Source organism: Thunnus maccoyii, chromosome 23 (assembly GCF_910596095.1).
Source record: "Thunnus maccoyii chromosome 23, fThuMac1.1, whole genome shotgun sequence".
Classification (NCBI taxonomy): Eukaryota; Metazoa; Chordata; class Actinopteri; order Scombriformes; family Scombridae; genus Thunnus; species Thunnus maccoyii.
Genome location: NC_056555.1, coordinates 2,451,300 through 2,472,500, shown reverse-complemented (window position 1 = coordinate 2,472,500; position 21,201 = coordinate 2,451,300). Strand labels below are relative to the sequence as shown.

The following is a 21,201-nucleotide window of genomic DNA, read 5'->3' as shown; positions in this document are numbered from 1 at the left end:
GAAGGATTTGAAGAAGTGCTGCTGATGCAGTGTTGTTCAGCCAATATGAGACTAAGCTTAATTGTTCGGAGTCAAATGCTACTCATTGTATTCAAGACAGTGGATGTGACGGCACGACTCCTCGGCCTGCAGTCCGGTCTGAGTCACACAATACCAGAAAAAAAAAACCCCTCTCTGCTCTGAGTGGATCCATGTCTGTCCTGGCTGTGGCTGCGTGCTGAGACTGCAGCTGAGACCTCGTACAAAAGACATTTCTGATCAATCGCGCCCCTAAAATTAGCTACATTTGATTGAATCCAATGTAAGGAGGATAACAACACACGATGCTGATCAGGAGCATCGTTACCTCACGCCAGTCATGTGTGGTCAGAAATCCATTAGCATTCACTCTTTTTAATTTTTTTGGAATGTTGCATCATAAAATGAAGCAATGTCTTAAATTAATTAAGTGGGGGGGTAGGAGGGGGGGTATGGACTGTCAGTCAGACAGCTCTTGGCACCAATCCCCCAGAAGCTCCACTACATGCCAGTCAGTTTCTGGCAACATGAGTGACTGCAGATTTGTTAGGGGGAATTTGCTCCAGTAAAGTATAATATTAATTCCTGCATTATGATGTCATTATGTGGCCCTGACTTGTAGACTTGCAGTGTTAAAATATATTAGATTATTAAGACAGGGGTAGGGGGGATGGGAGGTCAGAAGGGGACAAACAGCAAGTTGTTTTTTTTTTTGCATTAGAGCCCCACAAATGTGTTCCTCCAGCCTTGCCGGTCCCCTGCTGCTAAACACGATTCTCACGCATCTCTGCACCTCTGAATGTGTCCCGTTCTGATCCCGACGCCTCCTCGCAGCGTTCACGCCTGCATTCAAATCTGTCCGCTTGTCACATCTCTTACTGCCTCCTCAGACGAGTGACTGTGTTTGCGTGTGAGGACTCAAACACATGTAGCTGCGCTTGTGTATTTACATGTCTGTGTGTGTGTGTATGTGTGTGTGTGCGTGCATTCTGCATGCATTCATACATACCGATGAGCAGCGGTTCTGGGCTATTTATAGGGTGGCTATATTAGCTCACCATGTGTCAGCTGCTGCTCTCAAAATGGCCACAGACAAGCAAAAGCAACAGCAGGAAAACTAGGTGGGAAAGTAGGTAGAACAAATGAAAAGTGCCTGCTCACAACCTCAGGGAGAGTGTGTGTGTGTATGTGTGTGTGTGTGTGTGTGAGAGTGTGTGTCAGCTGTGTGTGTGTGTGTGTGTGTGTGGCTTGGAACTGCGGGGCGTTTTCGTCGTCAAACAGGTCCACTAAATCTACATGTAGTCTACACAAATGTGCACAAGGAGCTGAGTCGCTAATAACCCTGGATACTGTAGGTCTCACACACACACACACACACACACACACAAACACACACGCACGAACACACACACAGCACGCCAACAAGTAGAGCCTGTTCAGCGCAGCAGAGCAGCCTCCGAGTCACACTGGCTTGTCAAACTTGCGTCCTGCTGACAGCAGAGACTTGTTCCTGAGCAAATCCTTCCACTGGTGTGTGTGTGTGTGTGTGTGTGTGTGTGTGAGAGAGAGAGAGAGAGGTGAAGGGCGAGAGCGTGACTGATAGAAGGAGAAAGCCTCAAAAGCAGCGAGAGAAAGACAAGACCGTGGAGCTATTCATTAACACAGATTGTCTACGTGTGTGTGTGTGTGTGATTGTGTGTGTGATTGTGTGTGTGTGTTACAGGAGAGGCAAACAGAGATATTTGTGAATTCCTCCAGCGGGGCAGAGAGGCAGCGAGGTGGGCGTTGATGAGAGCGGAGGGAAATCTCTCTGCCTGCCGACCAAACAAAGCAGCCCCTCACCGCCTGAGACGCTACTCGGGCTGCCTCTCTCCCTCTCTGCACCTATCAATCTCTTCCCCTCTCTCTCTCTCTCTCTCTCTCTCTCTTTTTGTGTCTCTCTCCACACATTCCAACTCACTTGATGAAGCAGCGAGCTCCTTCGAATGTGTATCCTTCCTCCCATCCTGTTGGTAAATCTGTGAGGACAGGGAGGAGAAGGGGGGGAGAAAAAAAAACACAAGACACAGAAACATAAGCAGCTGTGCAGATATGAATCTGATTACACAAACACACACACACCTGCACAGCAATGCAGTGTCTGGACAACAAATAGCTCATTTGACTTGTGCCCTTTTACGCAAATCCGCGCCCCCCGCCCCCCTCTCCTCTCCTCTCCTCTCCCCTCCCCAATTTCCAGAGCAGATTTTGCGGGATTGCTCAATCATTCTGCCTCTATGCGTTCACTGCTCAGCCTCCAGCTGTTTGAACACACTGCTGATCTGCATGCAGCGATGCCTTCCCACCCGTCATCCCCTTCCTGTCGCGGCAGATGTGCGTTTTTATTTTGGAATATCGTCTTTGCACTGATGCACGAGACGCGCTTGCATTGTTCCTCAAGCGTGCCGCTGTGCCTATACGTGCTTGGGAATATAGTGTTTCTGCAGCGAAGCGGGGTTCAGTGGGGAAATATGTCAAATGTCACTGCAGGGAATCGGCTCCGAAATCAGCTCACGCCTACGTGACGGAACTTTTAAAAAGTGTGTCGCAAAGTGTCCAGGTGGAGCGAGCAGGAGGAGGGGAGGGGGACGCCGTGCGTAATGGTCCGCCAGAGGAGAGAGCGGAGAGGGGAGCGGAGTAGAGGAGGCTGTTGCTTTGCTGCAGAGAGAAGAAATCTCCCCTTCATCGTCTTCCACGGTTCTCTCCGCAACTTGTCGCCCCTTTTTTTTTTCCGCCGTGACGCGCGGATAACCTTTCCCAAAGCGGCGCTTGCGTGCATGTGCGTGTTTTCGCAGGGAATGAAGAAAAAGAAAAAACGTCCTCAGATTATTTACCTGGAGTTTTTCTGTGCCCCGTGATTACAGCTTCTCCAGTAACAGGATGCAACCAGGTTGTACTCTTTGCTTCTTCGCTGTTGGTAGAAGAAAACGGGGGGGAAAAGGTGAACAGAGAACCCGAAAAAAAAAAGACAAACAGGCAAATGCGTCAGAGAAATAACCAGTGTGTATCCATAAATCCATGTATCCGCATGATATTTACTTGATGAAGAATATGCGTCCATCCCGAGTCACCCCATAACTCCAAGAAGAGGGAAGGCAGGAGAGCCAGTCCGGCTTAGGATCCGCCGCCATGTCTAGCTGAGAGCTCTACTGCTCTGGGTTACTACACACACGGGCTGGAGTGCGCGGCGCCGTGCCAAGCGCGCGCACACGGGAACCCTCGCGCGTTTACAGGAGACGGGAGCGCGCCTGGAGGAGGATAAAGACACAAGCAATGATTTTCTGCCAAGAGGAAGGAGGCGGTGGGGTGTTTTTTTGGCAGACGTCCTCATGAGTGTGTGACTAAATTGGCCCCAGTGAAAGTTCACCTGTATGATTCCTTCAGGAGCTTAAAGTGGTGTTTCAGGGCTCGGCTGTGAGTCCAGAATCAATCAACCTACCAATAAACAACCAATCAAATCAATCAATATTGGCACCAAATAAATTCAGACGTCACTGACAAATAAACCCAATCAGTTATGAAAGTTTATAACCTGCTTAAATACATAAAAATAATGACCATACTTAAAAAATGTATGTGTGAATTAAACAGTGTATATATGTGTGTGTGTGTGTGTGTGTGCATTTGTACAGTTGTTGCAAGTCTTTGTTAATGCATATATGTACTTCCTACATATTTGCACTTATACTGTAACTTTCATACTGAATTTCATTCCCACTTTGCGTTTTCTCTTTTGCCATTGTTTGATTTTTTTCATATATGTAAAACATAGCTGACTGCCATAGAAGTGGAGAAACATGAAAACATTACGTGTAAAGAAAACTCAAGATTTTCATCTGTGCTTAGATGCTCTGATTGAGACCATATGTTGCTTTGTTGTACTATTTATATCCTATGAGGTTGGTATAATATCTGTTAAAGCATTTGCAGTGACCCACAGTAATATATTTTCATCTGCATTTTTACAGCTGTCCAACAGATAAAAAAGAAATACGTCTTTAGCAAGGTGCTGGTCTGCTACTGGTCTCCAAAACAGCTTCAATATGGAAATACATTCATAGATTCTCCAAGTGTGCCTGTCAAGTGTACCACAGAACAACGAGCCAACAGCTACGACAGTTGCGTTTGGGAGTTTGAGAGGCACTTCACAGGCACTTGCATGTGAGATTGTATGAGAACCGAGAAGCAGGCTTCGGGCTGCACGTGGTCATCAAGAAACAGAATCTGAGTTTACATGTGGACCTGCAGTGGCTGCACATGTGGGAACACTTCCACCGACGCAGCAACCGATATAGTATAAACAGAGCTTTGCCTGGTGGTTGTTTTTATACTTGGGTGTCTGCGTTGGTGTGCAGACCCTCGCAGCGGTGCAGATGTGATGTCGCCCCAAAATCACCGACAGGTCTTCGGTTTGGTTGATCTCTGGTGACTGTGAAGGCAAAATCATGCAGTACACATCTGTATGGAAACACCAGCATTTGTTATGTTTCTCCACATTTATTCAGGATTTTCCTTTCATTTGTGGTCTGTGTAACTCCTGTACTGAGGTGTCTCTCTAAAAGTAATCACAGGATCGCTGTTTTTTGTTAATTAGGGAAATGCAGCACAGTTTTTGTGCATTTCATGAATATCCATATACATATTTTCCAAATTAAACATATCTTCAGTCAGTGGCAGAGCTGTCTACTTGGAAGAGCACTTTTCAGCAGTCAATCTGAAATATACTTCAAAAGCACTGATGGTTTAATCCTGAAATCCCACTTTTCTGCAGCAAAGCTCTTATGGGAGCTAATAAAGGCGCTAATGTTCAGTAATGAGCAGCTCCTTCAGGAGGCCTGCCTGTCTCAGATGACAGGGAGCTTATTTTGGAGCGCTCAAGTATTGATCAGCTGGTGGAGCGGTTGGTCCTCTCAGTGGCTCTGTTATCCGCCTACTGCTGTCCAATCACAGGTCACACTTAAAGCTTGGCTAGCTAGAAATCCCCCGGCCACCCAAACAAACCACCTATCACCCCCTCCCCCCCTCGCTCCCACAATACACACACGCACGCTTCCTAATGAGGCTAGACAAAGCACACACACGTTGTTAACTCTATCCCCGAGGTCAGGAATAGCTTGCATACTGAGCACATACACACAGACACACCCCGTTAACCCCCCTTACACACACACATACACACACAGAGGTCAAATGGTCTTCCAAGAGGAGGATCGCTTCCCACTGTTAAGTCCTGGCCAAATACTGTAGATGTTGCACAATCCGTCACCTCCACCCCTCTGGCCCACCGCCCTGCCTCGCACTCTGCCTCACATACACACAATCCTCTGCCTCCCTCTGTGGAAGCAAATAATAGTCAAAAGGTAATTTACCTCATTGTGAAATTTGATCACTATCTTAATGTTGAAATTGAATTACCACTGAAATATTTTATTTTGAAAACCATTTATATGCGATTTGAATCGGCTCGTCTTTGAAATTGCCTGTAAGTAGTTTCAAGTTGTGTGACTTGACTGTGTTGAACTTAAAGTTTTTAAGCGTCCTTCATTGAAAAAACAAACACTATATTCAAGTTGTTTGGATTCAGTTAGTCAAATTCTGATTTAAATTCATGTCGGGTCAAAAAATAAAGTTGTTCAAATTGGTGAAATTCAGACACTGAAATTCAAGATGAAAAATTCAAACTTGAACATCTGGTCTAAATCCAAATATTTCAGTGATAGTCAGTAGTATTTAAACCATTAAACATCAACAGATTTTTTTGGCCACTTGGGCAACTGAACAAGCCATAAACACAACATTAACATTTGCTTACATGTGGTTGCCTACACATCCAGCAGACAGAGAGCAACATGATTATCCCAATGTAAGTCCAGTATTCACTCTCTTTAACTCTGGTTTGGTCTCCACCAACTCCTGAGAAAAATATCTGACTCTTTAGCTACTAGATACTCCACAAAGTTCACCAGCTAGTCTATAGCTAACTGTGTCTGTTTGGTGCTGTGCAGGTAGTGTACAGTGGGTTTATCAGAGCTTTTTTTAAAAATTAACAATAGCTGGCTGCTGCTGCTGGAAACCAGGTTGATGAGAGCCGTGAGACTGAAGCAAAACAGTGAAGTTGTTTGTTGTCATGTTTGTTGAGGACGACAATAACTCTAATTGAGTTTTATAGGGCTTTTGTTTAGAAAAGCATTATTAATATGACCAATAAATAACAGTTGGTATGTGTGTGTGTGTATATGAGGGCCCTCAACAGGACAGGAGCTGCAGATTTGTCTGTGTGTGTGTGTGTGTGTGTGTGTGTCCCAGCCCTCCATAAAGCCATTTAATTACTAAGCCCCCCTGTTAAAGGCAGGTTCTTAGCCGATTAGAGAGCATGTCAGCACCGACATGCTTGTTAGACCCTCGTTGAGGCTGTGGATGTCAAGGAGGGACAAACAGTATTAGGGTGTAATGTGTTGACTGCAGTATTGTTGTCAGGGCTCAAAGCTATTAGCCATACTTTGACAGGTTCCTGGAGAGCCAGTGACGACAGTAAGTGCAATGACAATAACCTATGTGTCTGTGTGGATTCCTCAGATGCTCTGAAGGTGAGGTGTAATTTCAGTGGTTGATTTAAGAACCATACTGATGGTCTTCAGTGTTTTAGCCCCTAACTTACAAATTTCTCATACTTTGTTGAATTTTTAGATATATTTCCAACCTCCTAGACACCTAATAGTTTCATTTAATTACAATATAAAATCAACTTAAGGCTGCACTAATCAATATTTTTATATGAACAATGGATTAAATGAATATGAGTAATGAGAAAGGTGTCGCTTGAAGTGATGAAAGCCTGAGTTCCACGGAGCTTTTCAGCCTCTCTTTGCTCAGTGGTTCCCAACATTTTTGACCTGTGACCTGTTAAAACAAGGCAATGTCTTCCTGTGATGCCCAGTCACAGGTTGCATACATCTATCAGCTGTAACCAGTTCAACTAAACAGTTTGTTAAAGTATTTTTAAGAAGTAAAATTTACAGTAATTCATAAGAAAAAGCTGCTTTCCAATTCTGTATATCATCTTGCAACCCTTTACATTTGATGTGACCCCTTTGCAGGCTCCTGAGAGCCCCAGGTAGGTAACCACCGTTTTAGCTGTGTCTAGACCATATAATTCAATGCTAATGAGCTTTGTTTCCCCCAATTGGAGAAACAGTTGAACCTCTCAGAGCTTTGTAGGTAGGATTAACAGTAGGCCTTACAAAGATAGCTAACTACATCCATAAAAGAAAAGCAGCCATAAAAAAAGGCAACAAATGTGGATGAAATTGACGCAGCTTTACACATTTTTGTAAGTTAACTACTGCTGCTGATTAGTTAGGGCAACCAGTCGTGGCAGACATGAACATAATGTCAGTCTGAATGAAGTGAAATGAATTATCAGGCGAGCTGAATGCAGCTGTTTTCATTTGTGTAACCCAGACTGCTAAATATTATCTCTGGTTAAACTTAAGAATGCATTTTTGCACAGAATGGGGACTGTGGATTGCTTATAGTGAAGTTCATAGCCAGTATGGAGAGGAGGGATGATCACAGTGACCCTTGACACTCACAGTGTACATGTTGCATGTAAGCATCGTATGAAGATTTCAATTAATCAGGTGGCCACAAACATGACTCCAAATGATTGCAAATGCTAATGTAGCTAACACATTTGCTAGAACTTTGTAAGGTCTCAGATTTTGTGTTTTCAGCTCATTCCGCTGCCCCAAAGTGTCTGCAAAAACAAATAATGCAGCTTTAAACATCAACAACATATTTTTTTCTTACTCCCTACTCCACGGTCTTGCTCTGGCAACATCTGCAGAAACAAACCACATCTTGCCCCAACTGTGATTAAATCCTGCCATCTTCAGAGCATTTACAGTCACAAAGTGAGACACTGGCTTGTGCTATACTTCTCAACTGTATTGTAAAAATTTGGCAACAAGGTCCCGTAACACAGTGATAACAAAACAAGGAAATGAATCAATGCTGAATAAAATTGAAAATTGCAAGTACAATCCTCCCATTTAATTTCTTTATATTACTTTGTAAGTTCTCACATTTTGTCATTGTTAAATTAATTTGTAAAGTCAGCTGAAATGAATTTTCATATTCACTTTTTATGTGGTGGACACTTACTTTTTAAAAAATGATCTATTTATCAATTGTTATCAGAAGGTATTGCTAAGATTAATTTATTCTAGTCTAATCTTTTAATTAATTCCTCTTTGCGGAGTATTGGAGTTGATGTGTTTTCCAATTAAACATTGTATAGTAGTGTATTAATTCCAATCAATTAAATTCAGTTTATTTTACTTCAGATCACACTTATATTTTATTGTCAAAGTAAATTTGAATTAATTGAAATGAATTAAAAAACACATTCCTGGGTACCAATTGCAAGACTCTCTCGGTCCTCCGTACAACACATGGTGAAAATGGGTGTAGTCTTGGTCCGGCCAAACACTTCTGTTATTTAGTTTTATACATGGTGCCTCCATAGAGAATTAACAAACACTTCATCTCTGCTGTAGACACCCAAAACAGTTAAAAGCAATAATCACAGATATCTCACGCAGTCTTTCAACAGCAGGCCCTGAGCTCTCAGCACTAAGGCAAACAACAAATTAGAAAAACATTGAAATATTACAAAAATCTTCACTAATGTGCTCATTCAGATTAAGTCAGATCAAATCACAGTCATACACACACACACATGCACGCGCACACATCAGTTTTCAGATGCACTTAAGATTTTCAGCAGGTTTATTAATGCCCATTTATCTTCCAGTTAAACTTCAATTTTAAATCTGACTAAAATGTGCCTCAATTAACAATGACAAGACTTCTGATGAATTTATGGATAGCTTGGCAAACTGTTGTATCAGCCAATGATACAACAGTATCATTTGTATAAAAGATATACAAATGTATATTTTTTATCTAGTTGTAGGAATATGGTGATTAAAGTGACACGTGATTAATGTTGCTCATCAGTTACAGTGATAGTACACATATAGATCATTGATACAATACGTTCTGTCTTGCTGTGTGTTTACACTGGATAGATATGGAAGCAGTGATGGAATGCTACACAACTGATCACCTCCAACTCCTTCCCTCCTGCTCTCCAGCTTGCTCCTTTTCCTGCATTTTTCCTGCACATGAATTAGACTCGCTCATTCCTCTGTTTTCTGTCAACTGTCATTCAGATTGGATTAAAGCTCCAATTAGGCTGATTTGGGATGTGAAAATTGGGTGTGTGCATGTTTCATTCTGTTCAGTGGAAAAAAGTAGTCATCAGGACTGTGTTGCACCAGCTGCTCATAAATCCATCACTAAGTTTATGTGTGAAGTCCTTCCCAAGTTCTTAGTAGATAACTAGATTCAAACTGATTTACTGAATCAGACAGCACCAATAAAACTTAAGAAATGTCTTAGCTAGCAAACGCATCACAAGCTCTAACATAACCAAAAATATGTTTTAGGAGCCAAAAGATTAAATACACTGAACTGCCAATCCTTTGTGAATGTAGCTATGACTTTATTTTAGTTATATCTACATACCTGGAGAAATATGTGGATTTTATATTATATTTTATAGTAGTATTCATGCAGTTTACAGTTAGAGGGAAATATCTGATTATGCAAAGCTAACCAATGTTATTCGGTCATGTAGTCTAACGCTATTGGCATAATGTTTTGCAATTTGAGGTATTTGTATTCTGTGTAATGTAAAGTGTGAGGTCACATATGTCGACCACATTCCATACTACTACCTCTTACTGTGTGTTCAGACACAACGCAGAGCGAACTTTAGACATGGCAAAGTCAAGGCAAAGATGCAAGAAGGCACAAATTCGCCTGGTGTGGCGCAAATTGTTGCAAATTGGCATGACCTGACACAAATATGCATCTGCATGAAATGAAAATGTTTCAACTTAAGCAAAAAAATTACATGCTTGCAGGGATTTATGAATGTACTTCATAAACATACAGAGACAAGAGGGAAGAGGAGAGAGACTGGAGGGAGTTCTTGGTGAGTCCTGAGTTCAGTCAGAGGCCGAACTGAACACAAACAGAAAATCTCCCACAGGCACTGTCAATCTGTCCGTTGCTAGCTAGCTTACAGCTAATGTACAGTACAGTACACATGTACTGTACACAGTACACATGTATTTTGGCTGTTTTGGGTGACACAAATGGTTCAGCAGTTAAACTTGCATAAGTAATGCAAGGCAAAAAATTGCTTCACGTTCTGTCTGAACACAGTTTAACACTTCAATCTAAATGGATATTAGCAAGATATTAGCAAACAAACGTTAGCTTTGCCAGATGGTTCATTTAGCTAGCTTACGCAACAGTTCCACCTGCCAGTTAGTAGATGTGAATATTACAACTAATTTTTAAGTAAGAACATAAAAATGTAAGAAATTTGTGTGGTACAACTGGTTTTAATTTAATGATGAATAAATCTCTACTTAGTGAATACTTAGGTTATAACTAGTCTTTGACCTTATGAATAACTGGTGCAAGCAGCTTGTGATGATTAAAAGTCAGCATTTAAACATTTATGTAAATGTGCTGCCCTGTTTTAGTCTCTAAAACAGGAAGTACAGTCACTCAGTGGACAGGATCCTGGGAGAAAATATGACTGAATATGTTCTGTCTGCCTGGCCTGGAGGCAACAGGTCTGACTCACCTGTCTGTCCACAGGACTGGACTCTGTATCTGCCGCGCAACGCAACATCTTCCTTTGAGGCTGGTGGTGATTGGTAGCCATTCCGACTGTAGGCCTCTCCCAGCATATACCTGCCCACTGCAGGTTTTATTCTATGGGTAAAAAGAGTGATGACAAAGGTCCAAAATAACAAACAATTCACATATTTGACATGACAAAACTCAGCATCCACTGTTCTCTTTGTGTTCACCAGGTGCGCTGCGTCAGTGGCTAATTACAAGTCAGTCCCATTCCCCTCATGTGTGATGTCACTGCTGACCCTGTTTTCTGTTCACTAACAATGTATTTAATTTGTTGATATCCACTCTTGGCAACTGAAGCATGATTAATGCTTGTATGATCAAGTTAATTTATACTTTTAAGTATTATTCTGTGATTTTGCACATTTCCTCCACTTCTTTAGTTTGTTCATGTTGACAGAATCACACAATTATCAGTGGGGTGACTTTACTCCAACAGATGGTTCTGATGATGTCCATCAAACAATTGACCTTTTTCATATATAGATATTTTGGAATGTGACATTAGGAAAATCACAGGTGTAAATAATAAAATGAATGAATTCCATTTAGCTGTTTCAGTTTCAGAGTAGACAGATTTATTTTATTTCCTTGAAAAAAAAAGGTACCCCCTTATTCCCTAACTTCACATCTTGTTCCCTTTCATCTACATGTATGTATCAGTACATACTCTCCTGGTACAGCATCAGTACAGAAATTACACTGTAAACTGGGAATAATTATGTTGTACGTTGCGGGCTGTAATCTAAAGCATTACCAGAAATGTTTCTAGTTAACATATTCCTGGCAGCAACTATGCTTCCTTGAAAGTGAATTTTATAAAGCACATAAGTAGTATATGAACATATTTAGTTGGAGACAGATTTGGTCTATGCATGCTGGGAAAGGCTCCAGCCCCCCTGCGACCTATAGAGGGGAAGCAGTTAAGAGAATATGGATGATCGTTCTTTAAAATGTTATTGTTTTCCACGCAGACAGCTCCTAGAAATATATTCAGAACTGAGTTTTGCTTTCATGCCGGCAGTCAGTTTGTCAGAGTACATGTCACAATTTTCAAATAACAGATATCTGGCTTAACACTGCAACTCCTCACATAAATAATTTCCCTGGTGATTTCCTCATCCGTTTTTTTTTTCTTCAACAACCGTCTCAGCAAGTTTTCTTCTTCAAAGACAGCAGCTTGGTAAATAACATTACGCAACAGGCTGAAATCCTTTCAAACCCACTGGGTGTTAATTATTCCAGTTAAGTAGCCACATTATGGGGCAACCGGCCACTGGTCAGGGGTTACTTCCAGAGATTAGCCCTGAAGTACCATGTATGACCTATTTTACATGCTTAAACCCTGCAAAACTGTACACTCACATTAATGTGCACACATGGGTGCATAAACACAAAGCATGAACACATCTCATAGTTTTTTTTTAATCAAGCATAAAGAGCACACACAAACATGTACAACATATACTAAATGTACAGAACAAGCAGTGTGTGCTTGATATTTAGTTGCGCCTTCAGTTTGATTTTCCATGGGGTGGACAGTCAATTACAGTACATTGCCTTGCATGAAATATTCATTTGTTGAAGCACATAACCCTGTCAGAGATGTTAATTCAGCTCAATGGTCATTACTGAAGCAGTAGTTTGTAGTGTTTGTGAGGTAATATTAAGTACATGGTGTGTCTTACTGTTACAGTCGATGATGGTCTGCTCTGACTACTTTTCTTTCTTCTGGATTTTACATATTGCTTTGTTTTGGTGTCTCCTTCCCTTATTATATTACACAACTGTTGAGTATTTGTGAGTGTACAGTCACAATAAAAACAACATACACTCTGAGATCTGTCAGGCATCATTGCCTTTTTTTCTGTAATACTTAAGTTTTCCGTTGTTTGCTGTTGTGGGTGTTTCAAACATTAAATAAAAGACTTGAGACATATCTCAGGGATGTCTCATCACTGTATATTTCATTTTAATTGGTAAGAAACCAATTACACAGCCTTATCTTAATGCGATGTGTCCTGCTTCTTATACTGAAGAGGGCAATTTTTTGTGGAGAATTACTGTATTTAGAAGTATATAATAACAATGTTAAAACCATGATACTGCAAACAAAAAGTGTCACAGCAAACTGTCTCACGTATGGCACCCGCAGTGAAATAATTCAGATAATCCAGATACAGTATGCATAGATTCCAACATACACACATGTGTCTGCCTTACATATTACATCTAAAGACAAAACAGTGAATCTAAAGCCCTACTATCAGCCCTTAGAAGCTGCAATGTTCATTACACACAAACATTCAAAAGTATTGGACAGACCAAGCCACACACTTTTTTTCTTTTCTTAGAGCTTTACCAGCGGTCCTTAAATAGGGTTTATTACAGCAGCATAAATGTTCTCAGTTAATTTCATAGCAATCTCCCATTAGATTACAAGATATCTAGTGCACCATTCCATAATTTGGCCTCAAGTTGGTTTTAGTAAAAAGCTTTGAATGCATCCTCTAGAGAGCTTGAATGTGCTCAGTAAATTTAATGCCACTGATTGGGATAGCGTGTGGTATTTGTAGATTTGATTTATTGATTGGGACAGTGTGCAGTTTTAAACATTAAAGATGCACTGCACCGGAGTTAGCTCGAAGCTAATTTGCATCCGTAGTCCCCCACAATCAAAACATACAACAGCACAACAACAAACAGTACAAAGCACAAAAACCCACACAGAACACACCATACAAAATACAAAGCTACACACAACAGCACATCACACACACCCACAATGTCTATTAGAAATTAATAATGTAAACTTAAATTAAAAGCAAGACTACCTGCGCTAATGAGAAGACCATAGATGGAGATTAGACTCAGTGGTCTCACAGCTGATTGGGCTTTAGTAGATTTTTTAATTTGGCCTTGAATGTATTGATTGAACTATAGTTCTTCATATCATCAGGTTTCTCCTAGTATTTAGATTTATTTTAGTTCAAGTTGACCTCCTTTAGTGTATTATAAAGATAAGGAAAGGAGTGTTATGGGGAACACCAAAATCATTAGGAAACATCATCTGCGTATCATGACTATCCATAGCAACATCCATGGCAATCAGAGCAGTAGTTGTTGAGATACCTTTATTAAAATGTTGTACTGACAGATGACATCTCCATTCATGTGGTGCTCATATTGAACACTCTGCATTCATGGCATGAATTTTTCTAATGGAGTGTTTTTGCATTCTATGTTTATTCGCCTCAAACAGCCGAAGTATCAACTGTACAGATGTTAGCTGTAAGCTAGCTAGCAACACGCACCCATGTGTCTGTGTGGCAGCTCAGCTTCTGGCTGATCTCAGTACTCACCAGGATCCCCACTCTCTTTGTTTCCTCTTCTCTTTGTACCTAAATGAAATAAAGTAATGCATGCCTCAGGATAAGCACAAATTCTTAAATCAAGTGCAAACATTTCCAACTTGGATCTCGCCTCAGTTTGTGCTGGCTTCAGTGAATTTGTGTCTGCTTGCATACACTCGTGTCTTTCTGTTGATTTCATACGTAATCACCTTAAAAAATGGCTTCCCATTCAGTTGATGTAACTAAACTATATGACCTCAAAGCAGCCAGGGCAGGTATAATGTGTTGATGATGAACTACTCTAGACTGACAGAAATGAAAGGTTAGTTCCTTCCACCTGTATTTTTCTTCACATACTTCCATTTTCAGTGTATCATGCAGTTCCTCTGTCTCACTACATCCTCATCACTCATCACAGTATCTGTGCCTCATCCGCCTCCATCCTGCTCCCCTGTCTCTCCTCAATAATGTCAGCCTGTCTCTTTTCCTACCTCATAAGCAGACAGTTTGACCTCCATTTCATTTGGGCTGCCCACAGCCTGCTCAGGTACCTGCCCCGCAGCCTGCAGGTCTTCACCGGCTCCCACTCACACTGTACACACAGAAGATGATTGACATACCTGTGACATTTCATTTCACAATATAGCTCCACAGAGTATGTGGTGTATCTGAGTGTGTGTGTATGAAACTTCTGTCTTTTTGGGTCACTGACTCAGTTCTGGTCTCTGTAGCAGATTTTTTCCTCTTTAGTGCTCTGTGCAAGTGCATCTTCCTCTGTGTTTTGCACCTGATGTTTAATGTGTCACTTAAGTACACTTAAGCGCTAGTGGTTTTGGATGCTAATTACAAGCCATTAATTACAAATACCCCATAGATTTCATATTACTGGAAAACACTTTCATGTAGCTAGTCCATCACTGAATACTGTATTCTTCCTCATTGTGTAAGTAGTTTAAACAGTTTGTTTTTACCCCAAAAACATGAAGAGAAGGTTGAATACGAGTGCCTCCCAACACCTACACTTGCAGTCTTGAGCACTAAAGTGCACGTTCACGCACTGCCAGGAAGTAGGCAAATGTGTCCCATATCTTAAATATACCAACACACATTAGACCTAACCCCCACTGATGACACACTTCTCCTAATGCAGCTTCCAAGTGATATTCAGAGTCAAGTGTATCCCACAATTCACCACAGTATATTGTGCAACACCAGTCCAGTAGTTGGTTGTAGTGTGTCTATAGGCTAGTTTTAGGACCAACAATAATCAATTTACAAGAAGAAGTTTATAAGTTGAATTCAGCATGAATATTACTGAGTGATTGATGAGTGTCTGGATTTTGCTGGCCGGACAGTGAGAGGATGCGGTTCAGAGGGATTTTTAGCAAGAAAATCAACCTGAAACTATGAAACTGAGGAGGACAAAAGTAGGATTTTTGAAAAGTGAGGGAACATGTTTCCCCCATCCCCAGTGGAAATTATGCGGCTGTGGCTCAGGAGGTAGAGCGGGTCGTCTACTAATCGGAAGATTGGCGGTTCGATTCCCGGCTCCTCCAGTCCACATGCCGATGTGTCCTTGGGCAAGACACTTAACCCCAAATTGCTCCTGATGGCTGTGCCATCAGTGTATGAATGTGTGTGAATGGGCGAATGTGATTCGTAGTGTAAAAAGCGCTTTGAGTGGTCGGAAGACTAGAAAGGCGCTACACAAGTACAGTCCATTTACCATTTACCATCTCACTCTGGACACATCACAAGAGATAGTTACACAAATGTGATAAAATGCTGCTTTTCTGAAAAGTTGACAAGCATCAGTGGAGGAAAAAAGGACAGTGGTCAATGCTTGTCAACCCAGTGTGTAGACCTGCATAGAGAAGAATGGGTACCTGCAAGAAGGGAGGTGAATTACCATGAGAATCAATCACAGCCATCTAATTTTTATCCGACATTGGTCCAACAAGTCCTCCAAACTAAACAATGTTGTTTAGTTTGTAACTGCCCTCCACAATGACACATACAGTAGAAGTGTCTTCTCATCTGATGCCCCTATCAGCAGGTTGACATCATTTTTTGTGACAATGTTGTGGCTTTGGTTGGGTTTAAGCACAAACAAGACCTGGTTAAGGTTAGGGAAAGATCATGGTTTAGGTTAAAATTACTACTTCATTAAACCTGCAATACTGATTTTTTTGTCCACTTGTTTTCAGCAGAAATCATCTTTTAAGTTGATATGTTGAAAATGTTAGAAAACAGTTGCTTATTTCCACATCCAGCAGTTACGGTACAACAGTATCATTCATTTGGAGTCGTGTTTCTGTCCACCTGGTGAATCTAAGTCCAATATTCACTCTCTTTTAGCTCTGTTGCTCTCTACCAACTCCTGAGGGAAATATCTTGCTTTTTAGCTGCTAAATGCTCCACTATGTTCACCAGCTAGTCACCAGCTAACTGTGTCTGTTTGGTGCTGAGCAGGTAGTGTACAGTGGCTTTTAGAGCTTTTTCTCTAAGGTTATGGAATGATTGTGGTCATGGAAAAAAAGAAACCAATGTTGGCTGGAAACAGAAATGAACAGCTGTCTCCCATGTTAAAGTTTGTGTAATAGAGCTAAATAATAGGGATAATACATTTACATTTCAACAAAAGTAATGACAATGGCCGTAGGAAAAATTAAGTTTAGTCTACCACAAATGTGAAAGAGCCACAGCTGTCCTGTGACCCTAAAATAATCAGTACGAGAAAGGAGGTGAAATGGAAAAGGGAGAGAAATAAGGGCTGAAGAAGGAGAGGAGCTTATTTTCACTTCAGCATTAGAGTGTATTAGAATAAGCAGGGTATAAAGATACGGGACTGTTGGGGGAAGATTCAGGGAGGAGACGGTCCCTGATCTGTATTATCTAGACTGGGCTGAAATACTTGACCTTGAGGCTGAGGACACTTGGCACAGTTAGAATAATAAGAATTTGGCTAATTAAATACAATTGTTCTCTGGAAGTATTATAATTTGAATTATAACTTTTTAGTGAATTGTAATACCACTGGAAATGTATAGATAATGTCTGTTTGAGCTTATGACATAGACCTACAGTATTGTGCTTTTTTTTAATACAAACGAGAAAGAAATAAAGGAGATAAACTTTGTTTCATCTTCAAAGTGAATATTTTAGTTAAAGGTAGTTAGTTTAGTTAAAGTTACATTATCATCACATGAACATGGGCTGTTGAAATTCTCCTTGGTGGTGCATTTGAGTGTGTTCTGAAATCCAGAAACTGGCAGCAGACCAACAAGTCTTTCAACCTAAACAACAAAACATGATATTAGTCACTGAATTCATATGACATATTTCTGATCTGCTACCTCTATGGTATAAAGATAGGTTCTGGCAACTATTTGGTTGGGCTTAGGGCAAGACTGCCATCACGGTTAAAAGAAACCACAGCTGATTGTTGGTAGGATATATAACAAAGTCTTGCTACTTCCACCTTTGCTTTTCAGAAAGAGCACTCATTATTTGCACCACCACCATTGTCAGGGTTGTGATTACGAGGCAAACACAACAACATAATGAATGATGACGAGAGGCACCTGAATGAGGAACAGGTGAGCAGGTGGGCATGAGAGTCAGGTGACTGGTACTGGAGCGGAAGTCATCTGGTGGGCAGGTGGAGAATGGCAGGGGAATGTGAAAAGTGCAAGTGAAGTGTCCCTTGAAAATATTGTTTAGGATTTAATATTGTTAACAAATTCTGTATTCTTCATTCCTTCTATTTTCCTTTTATTTCGATCTGGAGGCTGCTTCATGATGATTGACAGGGCTAATAAGAGCTAATGTTATGGGGATTTTTGTCTAACTTACTTATGTTAGTCTGTTACTAACCTCAAAAATATATGCATAAGAAGCTCCAGTCGGTTATAAGTCTAGCATAACATTTATGTAACTTACATGCAAATAAATGATTGATTTAACATACAAATCAAACTAAATGTACTTGAAAACACACAAAACATTGGCTAAATAACAACACAACAAAATAGCAGTGCCTCCATCACCCAGATTGATATGAAGGATTGGTCTGCCCATTCACCACTACACTAACTGCGCCGAGAGCTTTCATGTGTGGCACCAATGTGCGTTCACGTGCTACACAGTGACATAATGACCCTCCTTTCTTTTATAGATTCCTTGGTTCTCATGAGGATGAACTGGGAATCAGGCTGCATGCCTGATTGATGTTCACAGAGACACCAAACTGAAGTTGAAAGCAATTTGAGGCTGTAAGTAGGTAATGAAATAAGTGATATCGAGTGTAAATGAATCAAAGCCGTGCGCCCTGACTGGGTGGGATTAGTTTAGCTGGAGGTGGTCAGGTAATGTCATTTAAAAAAAGGTAATTCAGTTCACTTCAACACAACTTTATCTGTGATTGTTACAGGGCCTGTGTGCTCTCGGCTGTGATAGTTTCAGGAATAATAACCTCTGTGATCACTATCCAAATTGAATTCATAGTATAATGACTAACAGTGTTCCCCTTTTGAACTCTGTTGACCTCCTTGGCTTCATGTATCCTCAGTAATCAGACTAAATCACATCAAATGTATCAATGTACTAAATTGTACTTCTGTAAATGTAATTCTGTCATCAAATTCCTCCAAAGAGGCTAGGGACACATTTGGTTCCTCCGACAACAAACATGATGAATTTCAAATCTCCAAATCAACTAAATAATAAGCTTTTCAGGCGACTTGACAGCAGGCAGCCAACACCATAACACACTTGTCAAAAATGGATAATCAGGATATTTGTGGATGAGAAACAAGCCAGATGAGGTGTTAACTGACAGTTTTAGATCTAACCATGGTAAGAGGAAAGGATTTCAGTGGATTTACCACAAACACATGACAGATGACGCAGCTTTAAGTTTGATTCTGTCATTTTAGACTGTCTCCTAAAACTCCTGTTCATATAAAAACTAATTTGCATTAGCACTTATATTTTGACATTATGACATGTAGATTATTTAGTTATCAACTTTATCAAGAAATATTTATACTGAATATACCTGCAAACTGCAAACACAAATGGCTAAAAGCTTCTATAAATGTTCTGTCAATATATTTCATTTCCATAAAATCTGAACAAGTTAGTCGAATATTCACTCTCTTTTAGCTCTAGGTTGGTGTCCACCAACTCCTTGGAGAAATATCTGGCTCTTTATCCAAGGAGGGTTGAATCAAGGGCAACTGGACTTGGTTGAAAATACTTGGAAGATGTTTCGCCTCTCATCCAAGGGGCTTCTTCAGTTCTAACTGACTGGTGGGGAATCCCAGGTACTTGACCTCTATGTGGTCATTATCAAGGTCATAGATACCACTTGGTTCGTTAGTGCTCCTGGCTGACGACAGTCGTTGGAGTTGTCACGTGAGGCCAAATGTGAATGGTTGTTAAATCTCCTGGGAAGGGATGAGAGGACATCATTGTATGTGGAATATAAGTGGTGTTATTAATATAACTCCTCTCCTGTCGAGAGATGGTTTCTCTAATTTGATGTAGACGGCCTCCTTCACTCCTCTTTTAAACCATCTGTCCTCCCTATCCAAACTATGCACATTGGTGTCCTTGAAAGAGTGTCCCTTATCTTTCAGGTGTAGGTAAACTGCTGAGTCTTGACCTGAGGAGTTGGCCCTCCTGTGTTGAGCAACGTGTTTACTTCATGGTTGTTTAGTTTCCTCCATATACAAGTCTGTGCATTCCTCATGGCATTGAACTGGACTTGGATGTGATGCGGTGTTTGTTGAAAATCCTTGCGAGTTTCTCAGATACTCCAGACATGTACGGAATGACAATGTTGTTGTGTTTATTCTTCTTTTCTTCACCACCCGCAGGGTTGCTGTTCTTCCTGGATCTTGTGGCTGTTTTCACAAAGGTCCAATTGGGGTATCCACAAGCTTTAAGTGCATCCTTCAGGTGTTTGTATTGCTTCTCTTAGGCTTGGGCACTTGTTGGTACATTATCAGCTCAGTGGTGCAGGGTTCTGAGAACTCCTTGCTTATGCTCCAGTGGGTGGTGAGAGTCAAAGAAGTATTGGTGTGTGTGTGTGGGTTTCCTGTGTACTCCAATGTGGAGACTCCTGTCCTCTTCAGTGTGTATGGCACAGTCCAAAAAAGCCAAGCTGTCCTGACATCCTCTTGGGTGAACATGATGTTATTGTCCACTGAGTTGGTGTATTCTGTGAAGAGGTCACAGAGGTCAAATACCTGGGATTCCCCACTGGTCAGAACTGAAGAAGCCCTTTGGGTAAGAGGCGAAATATCTTCAAGCATATTTTTTAACCAAGTCCAGTTGCCCTCGATTCAGCCCTCCTTGGATAACCATGACCTGGATGACTGAGAACAGTTGGTTCTTTATCTGCTAAATGCACCCTTATGTTCACCTGATGGTCTCTAACTTTGTCTGTCTGTTTTGTTCTGAGCAGGTAATGCACAGTGGGTTTAAAAGAACTTCTTTTTTCACTGAAAATAGCTGTGTGCTGCTGCTAAACCAGGATGATGAGACCACTGAGACTCAACCAAAACAGCTAAATTGTGAGCTGTTAAACCTACGGAGCCCCTAAGGGGACATGGGGGAGAAAAAAAAATAGATGGGTGAAAAAAAGATAAATACTTTTGTGTTCTTCAGAGATACTTTTGCGTTCCCCAGAGATACTTTTGCATTCTCACAGTTATCTGGCCATGTACCCTGTAAGATGGCTCCCTTACATACTATTCTAGTTTCCAGTTTTAACCATTAGACTTGGCTGTGAACTCTAAACCAGAAAGAATTAAATTCCTACAATAGTTAAAATAACTACCAGAATATTGTGAGGTTAACTAAACTTCTGTGGACAGGCCTCTACTAAACACTGCAGTGTATGAGATTAAAAGGTGACTTCTGTTTACTTTGCAGGTAGAGACACATTTCCACCACAGCAATGCATCTGTATCCTGTCAGAACTCTGCAGTGTCCCAGA

The 21,201-nt window shown here is 41.0% G+C and overlaps 1 protein-coding gene across 10 annotated transcripts in view; it reads right to left on the bottom strand.

The window, feature by feature from the left end:
* Positions 1 to 21,201, bottom strand: part of LOC121890395 (pleckstrin homology domain-containing family A member 5-like) — a 261,999-nt gene that overhangs the window by 234,385 nt on the left and 6,413 nt on the right. For 8 of the 10 annotated variants that reach the window (XM_042402602.1, XM_042402591.1, XM_042402598.1 and 5 more), the window contains exons 4-9: positions 14,687 to 14,787; positions 14,205 to 14,243; positions 10,784 to 10,914; positions 3,097 to 3,305; positions 2,892 to 2,968; positions 1,979 to 2,036 (exon numbers count right to left, since the gene is read on the bottom strand). In XM_042402602.1, the coding sequence (XP_042258536.1) occupies positions 1,979 to 2,036; positions 2,892 to 2,968; positions 3,097 to 3,188 (227 nt within the window). In that variant the 5' untranslated portion in view covers positions 3,189 to 3,305; positions 10,784 to 10,914; positions 14,205 to 14,243; positions 14,687 to 14,787. Of the gene's footprint in view, positions 1 to 1,978; positions 2,037 to 2,891; positions 2,969 to 3,096; positions 3,588 to 10,783; positions 11,009 to 14,204; positions 14,244 to 14,686; positions 14,788 to 21,201 lie in introns of those variants that run through there. The other 2 variants (XM_042402592.1, XM_042402595.1) reach the window with 2 other exon arrangements.